Raw genomic sequence first — 8,460 nt, forward strand, 5'->3', positions numbered from 1 at the left:
TTTTTTTTTTTTTTTTTTTTTTTTTTTTTTTTTCTTTTTTGTTCTTTGCTTTTATCAATGAAGCAAGTTGCTAGGATGCAAGAGCAGTTGCGGGTGGGGGGGGTAGGAGGGCGGGGGGGAGGTGGGGGGGGGTGGGAAGCAGAGGTGGGAGGGGTCGAGGTTGGAGCACCTGTCATCTGCATGACGTGGACGGCTGGTTCTGGTTGTATTTTAAATGAAATCTCATCCCAGCGTAGACACCACGTCTGGAATTACGATCCACCCTGTGATCTGTCACTTTTATACACACACAGGGGAGGGGACCGTTTCCATAGAGAGGGAATATCACAGCCCACTTAGGAGCAATACCGGAGAAGCAGGAGCCCAGACCTCAGAGCAGCCAGAAGTTCACGGGGATGTGCATGGGGCCGTCCTCCTGGCCCTGAAGCTGCGCCGGCCTCCCTGAGCCTTTCGCTGCGAGGGAAAGTCCACTCTCAGGTAAGCTTGTGGTCGAGACTGACTTATGAAGGGTAAATGGATCTGCCCTAAATTAAGCAGGAGGTGCCGTGCACTGGACAGGTGCGAGAGATGAGAGCCGCTAGCGCCCCTGGGTGGAAGCCCGAGGGAGCGATGCTGAACGCCCCCCACTCAATCAGCAGAAATCAGCCCCAAAGGGACCAGGGGAAGTTTCTCGGGGAGGCACAATTCCATTCCCATGTTGGTATAGAAAGACCTGCTTTCCCAAGGTGTTAGATCAGAGGCAGAATGTGTTCACACAGATCTATTTTCTCTGAACAGAGTTCAGTTGTGCACAGGAAGGTCAGTCCTTGGCGACAGTTTACAAACTGGGGATGGGGTAGGGATGCCAGGGCAAATGGGAGCCACAGGACACGACTCTACAGCACCTGCAGAGCAGCGAGGACACCTGCACTTACCGTTTACCTGTACCAGAGACATTCGCCTGTGCCATCTCCCGTCACTCTCGGGCACACCTGAGAAGCAGGTAAGGTCTCCTTCCTAGGATGCAGCAAGCGAAACACAGGTTAAGTGATTCACCCAAGAAAAGTCAGAGGCGAGGGAGTTTTCCCAGCCAGGTCCTCAGCCATCAAAGCCCAGAGTCCTTTGCCACACTAGGCACATTGTAGGGTGTGTGCAGATATCTACAATGGCTCAATGCTACCTGTGAAGGGGAGATGGATGTTTGATGTTCACGTTTTCTGAAAGAAAAATCCTGTTTGCAATTTCCTTCCCAAGCATAGCCACCTACCAAAAAATAACAAATGTAAGATTTTTTAAATGTTTTCAGTGGTCTAGTTTTAGTTTAACTTCTTATCAGTGTTTGCAGACAAACGGAGCCCACAGGAATAGCTCTGCACTTGGCAGAGCTGTGTGATCAGTGCTGTTTGCCTCCTGCCTTTGCTGCTTCATGCCCTGTCCTCTCCCTGCGAGGTGCTGGGAACTGGAGGCTGACCCAGCTCCCTCATGTTTCAGTGCTTGGCTCTGCCACAGCTCCCAGAAGTAACTATGTCTCTTTACAGCACCCTCGACAAGTGCTACTGTCACCGTAGCCCAAAGGAATGGTTAAGTTTCAGGCACCCAGAGAAAAATACAGGTGTAGAGCTTTGCCCCTCAAATGTATTAATAACTAGATGGTGCTCAGTTATTTTTGTGGCAGGCTGCAGAGAAATCTTAAATTTTCATATTGTTTCACCAAGGGTATGGCAGAAGAGTCCAAGGAATGTAAAAGGAGAAACTTGCAAAATTAGACTTTATGTGAGAAGTAAAGAGTGTCTTTTCTTTGAGGAGAGTTCCTTTTCTTTTATCCTATAAACCCTAAACAAATCTTAACAGATCCTAAAAAGAAAAGTCCCAGAAAGAAATCTGAATCTACCTTCCAGCCCCCCGCCACTCACACACTTTGATGGTGAAAATATTCAGGGTTGCAAAGAACTCTTACATTTCAAATGATCTAGAATTAAGCTCAGCACCGGGTATTCCCATCATGTCCAATTCACAGTTCTGGGAGGTTCCTTTGCTGTGTAACTTTGCATCATTGCTGATGGTGAGGGGACACCTTCCAATACCCTCACAACCCTGTTCAGGCTGGAGCTGAGGGTTTGCAGAGAGAGGAAGGTCTGCCACCTTCAGAAGCACCGAGAACAGAGCGCCACGCAGGACACTTGCTCCCTGACACTTTTACAGATCTTTCCACACCTTCAGCACCCTGTCCGTAAATCCGGTATTCTTCTCTGATGGTAGACTTGGGATTTGAACAATAAGATGGCAATGCATTTTTTAAAAGGCACAGGCACAATATTTACAAACTGACCCCAAAAATGTGGGAAAAAGTAAATGTAGAGTTAAAAGGGATCTCACTTCCTCTCCCCAGTGCCTTGGTTTTGCAACTGAGATGAGACAGGTAGCACTTCCAGGCGGCACATCCAGGTGGTTAGCCTGGGAAACCTGAACTTTTTCACAGGAAAACTTTAGAAAGTTACTTGGACACGGTTGTTTCATGTTCAGAAGCCTTCAACTTTCCAGTGACTCTAGGTACACACGTATGATTTCATTACAAAAAAATGTATGCCATATAAAAGATTTTTTCCTCTATGATATGTAACAACACGATTTGCAGAGAGAATGTACATCCATGAAAGAATTTAAAGAGGTTGTTTTGCCTTGGAAAATAAATTGATTTAATTAAGTGCCTGAATACTAATCTGAATTTCAATTCATTCAACAAATATTGATTGAGAATATGATTTAGTATAAGACACTATTGGCCATATCAGGCTTTTCCAAGCATCCTGAGTCACTCTGCTGAGAGCCAAATGACCCAGAGGGAATATCTCCGCATAGTGAAAGGCTTGACATATTTAGCAGAAATGGAGATACCAAAGAAATATAACACCCAAAGTGTCTTTAAGGGGTGGGGATAGATACGTAAACTCAGGTGTTGATTTACACTAAAGGGCCAGCCCGTGTGGGCAGAGCCCCAAGATGGGCTTGGACTCAGAAAGTATTCTGAGTTCTCAGTAGTATTTGCAATTATTGTGCAAAGTTCCAGGTGTTTGAGGGTAAATACAGAATGCTGCCCTGGGAAGGAAATAGAGAGGAGCAGGGAGGGGTTCCCTGGGCTGGGGTGCAGGGTTTGAGTGAGGAAGTAAAACAAATAGGGTGGTGGGGCAGTGGGGAGAGAGCCATGTGGAACCCACACGGGTAGGCCTGAGGGTAGCTCCAGGGCCGCATCTCAACACCCTTTTTTTTTTTTTTTTTGAGACAGAGTCTCACTTTGTCACCCAGGCTGGAGTGCAGTGGCATGATCTTGGCTCACTGCAACCTCCACCTCCCAGGTTCAAGCGATTCTCCTGCCTCAGCCTTTTGGGTACCTACCTGGGATTACAGGTGTGTGCCACCATGCCTGGCTAATTTTTGTATTTTTAGTAGAGACATGGTTTTACTATGTTGGCAAGGCTGGTCTCAAACTCCTGATCTCAGGTGATCCACCCACCTCGGCCTCCCAAAGTGCTGGGATTACAGGTGTGAGCCACCGGGCCCGGGCAGCACCCTCTCTTTTAGTTTCCACCCACCCAGAGTCCAGGCACCTTTCATTTGGTGAAAATCGAGAAATCATTTCATTCTCCCAGTGCTTTTCGTAGAGGGGCCTCTGGCTTTCAGAAGTAGAAAAAGAAAGAAATCAGAACAAAGATTCTCGAACTCAATCCTCTGCTCTCACAGAGGAAAATACTGAGGCCCTAGGTGGTTAGGCATGAGCTAGTGTGTGGGAGAGACAGGACTGAGTCTGGTGGTGAAAGGAATGAAGGGATGAAGGAACAAAGGGACAGAGAGACAAAGTTTCTCCACCACTTTCCCACCAGTATTAACCCTTTCCAAAGTGGCTTTTGTTTTTTTAAACCCTTTCAGGGTTAGCAAGCCATTCGAAATAATTTCCAAGCTTTAAGATGCCTTCAAGGTGTAAGGCAGCTAAAACTACGCTTCATACTCTATTTACGAAAAACAACTCATTAGGTCCTCTATAAATGAGAAAACTGAAGGTCTAGTTATTGAATGCAACATTTAAGGAAACAAAAGCCCATTTTCCACAGGGATGGTTAGTGAACTCCTGGAACTCCAGTGTACAGTTCTAAGGAGTCCAGAGTCAGGTCGGAGCACTCAGAGCAGTGGTTCTTAGAGTCTCAGAGTGTGGTCCTCAGACCTCAGCATCAGCATCACACGGGACTGTGCTAGAAATGCATGTTCTCAGGAGCATCCCAGACCTAGTGACTCAGAAACTCCTGGGACGGGGCCCCACAGGCTGTGTTTGAACTGCTCCTTCACGTGAGTCCAAAGCACCTGAAAGCTGAGAACCACTTAGTTAGACTAAAGGTAAAAGGAGTCTGCATAGGTCAGGGTGGAGAGGATAGCACGGAGTCAAAAGCTACAAGCCAGAAACACGCTACAAAAAGGACGTTGGTCTGCAGGATCAAATCCTTGCTCAGATTTCCTGGCCTCTCTGTACATATGTATACTGTGTATGCACATCTGTGTGTGTAAAATGCATTTCTGAAAAGGTTGTATGCAGACCAGATCTTCTCCTAAGAAGACATGGAGATTATTCAGGTGTGGATCAGCCTTGATTAAGCATCTACTTAGACCAGGAGCTTTCACACACACATTGATGTTTCTCATCTAATCCTTCACTTAACCTTTATGAGGTGGTTATTGCCATCCCATTTATCAGAGAAGGAAATTGAAATTCATAGAGGTTATCGGCCCAAACCCTCAGGCAAATAAGGATGAAGAAGGGATTCCAGACTGTGTCTGTCTAGCTCCAAAGCCTGTGTTGTTCTCGCTGCGCCAGGCAATATGCCCAGATCTGGTAGTTCATAGGTTTGGACTATTTAAAGCAAGGATCAGGTGTTTTTTCATAAATTATGAAAAATATTATTGCATAAAATAAGCTCCAAATTTTTGTAATGCAAAATAAATTGAACAAACAAAACAAAACCTGATTTCTTAGAAAAAAGATTAAAGGAAAGAAAGGCAACAGCTGCAATGTGGAGAGCCAAGGGAAGCAACCAGGCTTTGACAGGAAATGTGCCGGGTAAATATTTATCCATGTGCGTATACGTGTGTGCATGTGTGTGCATGTGTATGTGTGTAAGGGGTGTATGCATGTGTGTGTACATGTGAGGTATGTATGTGTATGCATATGTGTGCATGTATATATGTGTGTGCATGTGTCTATATGTATGTGTATGTATGTACATGTGAGGGGTGTGTGCATGTGTGTGCTTGTGTGTATGCATGTACATGTGAGGTATGTAAGTGTGTGCATAGGTGTGCATGCATATATGTGTGTATGTGTATGTATGTGTATGTACGTGCATGTGAGGTATGTATATGTGTGCATATATAAATATGCATGTGTCTGTATGTGTGTATAGTATGTTTGTGTGAGGTATGTGCATGTATATATGTGTCCACGTGTCTATATGGGTATGTATGTACATGTGAGGTATGAATGTGTGTGCACATGTGTGCATGTATATATGTGTGTATCTGTATGTGGGTGCATATGTATGTGTATATGTGTACATGTTTATGAGTATGTGCATATGTATGTGTGCATTTCTATGTTCCTATGTGTCATATGTGTGCGTCTGTTTCCAGGGTAAGTGAAGCAGCAGGGATTTACAGGATCCTCCTTTAGAAAGAGACCCAGGCTCCCTTTTTTAAGGAACAGCGCTGGTTCTGTCCATCCCTCAAAGCCCAAGGCTGTCTGGATGGGCTTGGGTTGGGTCCACTGCACTCACGTGTGGGAAATGGCCTCGTCAAGGCCACACTGACGAAGAGCTGCAGAGCAGAGGCTGGGGCTTGAGCCCCGACTGCCAGCCCTGCCTAGCCCTGCCCTGCACTGTCACCGCAAAGAACAAAATGACCCAATGCCAGCCTCACGCTGCTGAAGGCCCGGGTAAATCACCAGGTGATTTACTTACCCAATTGTTCTTATTTATTTTTAAAAAACTAACATAAGAAAAGAATTCTCCCACATTGATAGTGAACCACATGTTTCTTGCTTGCTTTTGTGAAAGCCAAGTTTGTCTTCGGTAATAAAGTGACCTTCAAGTTCAGGTAAAGCCCCCAAAGGTGAACAGCAGAGCCTTTCACTGCTTGTGTCTCGCAGGAGAGCCCAGAGGATGGTTCATCCTCACACCGCAATGAGAGAACAGGCATGTCGGGGTGTGAGCGGGGGCCCGCAGACGGCAGCCGTGCTCTCTCTAGAAGGAGTTGAGACAAAACTCCTGACATATGCACATCACTGTTTCGTCCTCGTGCATGATGAAGGACAACAATGAATAAATAAACGTGATGTCCTTATTGCAGGGCTGGAGAGAATGTATGCCCGCAGACCAGGCAAGAAGGACTGCCTGCAGAGTGGGTTTGATCTCAGGGCACAGGAAGTCAATTCTGCCCACTTCACAATATCTTAAGGAACAGTGGCCATGGGCAACCTGAAATCTGGCGGCCTCTGGCACAGCTGCATGCTGCTACTGTGAAGGAGCCCCAGAGGGAAGGTGGTGGTGGCTCAGCACAAGCCCTTTTCCTCTGATGGGCATGGCAGTTCAATGTCTTGTTTAACACCATTCATCGGTGAACCAGCAAGTGCATACGATGCTTAAAGCCTGAACAGTCCAAGTAACATGAGGGTCATCCAGTTGGATGTTTTTATTGCTACAACATTCTATATGCCAACGCTTAGTGTTTTTTGTTTTTTGTTTTTTTTCTTTCCTTTTTTTGAGACTGGGTTTTGCTCTGTTGTCCAGGATGGAGGCAGTGGTACAATCACGGCTCACTGTAGCCTCGACCTCTGGATCTCAAGTGATCCTCCTGCCTCAGCCTCCCGAGTACCTGGGAACACCACCCACCACGCCCACCTAATTTTTTTTTTTTTTTTTTGTAAAGATGAGGTCTTACTATGTTGCCCAGGCTGCTCTTGAACTCCTGGGTTCGAACAATCCTCCCACCTCAGCCTCCCACAGTGCTAGGATTACAGGTGTGAGCCACCACGCCTGGCCAGTTTTTATTTTTCTTTTTTTAAATAAAAGAATGGATTCAACTGGTCCCTATAGATTAGGATCCTTTCAGAGTTCTCAGTGTCTTCCTCTTGCCCTGGACAATCACCCTGACTCAGTCTGACTGATACCAGGATCCCACACGTCTTAGAGACCACAGATGCTGTTGGCATTGAGGTCCCGTGGTTGGAGGACGTTGGTGCTCCCTGGATGATACTTGGTCTGACAAAAAGACCAAGTTGACTTTGGCTTCGTGCATTCGTAAAGTCTACAGTAGAACCAACCTAGTTATTAATAACAAATCTGATTGTTCTCAAGAAACTAGGATAGCCTAGCGAGAAACCAGCCTTAAAGATCTGCCTTGGAAACATTGACTAGATGCCCAGCCATGGTCTTTAAGCAACAGGGATATACTCAGTCAGCCTTGACAATGATGAAGGAACAAAAAATTCACTCACCGTTAAAATCAACCACGGTAGGCTGCTAGGTACTTACTTAGTATATTAGTTATTCGCTTTACAGGGGCAGAGGCTGCCTGCAAAGGTGAATTAAATAAAACCCATCAATACTAATGAGGTCATGGTTCTCACACTTTAGTGATCACTGGGATCATCTGCAGGGTTTGTTACAGTACAGGCGGCTGGGCCCCAGAGCTTTTGATTTACTCGTTCTGGAAAAAGACCTAAGAATTACTTGCATTGCTAACAAAGTCCCAGGCGGGGCTGGTGCTGCTGGTCTGGGGATCATGCTTGGAGAACCCCTGCAGTGGAACATTAACAACACCCTAGTAGATTTTCATCCAGGTCCTCCAGGGCGCCAAGCCCCTCCCATGCCTCTGCCCACATCCCTGTTTTCTGCTGCAGGGAGAGATGCCCATGCCCGTCCACTTCCTGCTGCTCCTGCTGCTGCTCCTGGGGGGCCCCAGGACAGGCCACCCCCACAAGTTCTACAAGGCCAAGCCCATCTTCAGCTGCCTCAACGCCGCCCTGTCTGAGGCTGAGAAGAGCCAGGGGGAGGATATGTCCCTCCTGAGCAAGAGGAGCTTCCACCACCTCTCTCTCTCGGGAGGGGAGGACGAGGGCAAAGAGAAAAGGACTTTCCCCGTCTCTGGCGCCAGGGGTGGAGCTGGAGGCACCCGGTACAAATACGTGTCCCAAGCACAGCCCAGGGGAAAGCCACGCCAGGACACGGCCAAGAGTCCCCAGCGCACCAAGTTCACCCTGTCCCTCGACGTCCCCGCCAACATCATGAACCTCCTCTTCAACATCGCCAAGGCCAAGAACCTGCGCGCCCAGGCGGCCGCCAACGCCCATCTGATGGCGCAGATTGGGAGGAAGAAGTAGAGGCAGAGACGGAGGGGAGAGCGGCCCTCCAGGACAGAGGGCTGGGGGAGGGCGGGGGAGGG

The 8,460-nt window shown here is 47.3% G+C and overlaps 1 protein-coding gene across 1 annotated transcript; it reads left to right on the forward strand.

The window, feature by feature from the left end:
- The first annotated feature begins 212 nt into the window (after positions 1-212).
- Positions 213-8,460, forward strand: UCN3 (urocortin 3). The gene is made up of 2 exons (XM_023230502.3): positions 213-477; positions 7,919-8,460. The coding sequence occupies exon 2, from the start codon at positions 7,925-7,927 to the stop codon at positions 8,396-8,398; it is 474 nt and encodes a 157-aa protein (XP_023086270.2). The 5' UTR covers positions 213-477; positions 7,919-7,924; the 3' UTR covers positions 8,399-8,460.

The sequence above is a fragment of the Piliocolobus tephrosceles genome, unplaced genomic scaffold (genome assembly GCF_002776525.5).
Source record: "Piliocolobus tephrosceles isolate RC106 unplaced genomic scaffold, ASM277652v3 unscaffolded_25788, whole genome shotgun sequence".
NCBI lineage: Eukaryota > Metazoa > Chordata > Mammalia > Primates > Cercopithecidae > Piliocolobus > Piliocolobus tephrosceles.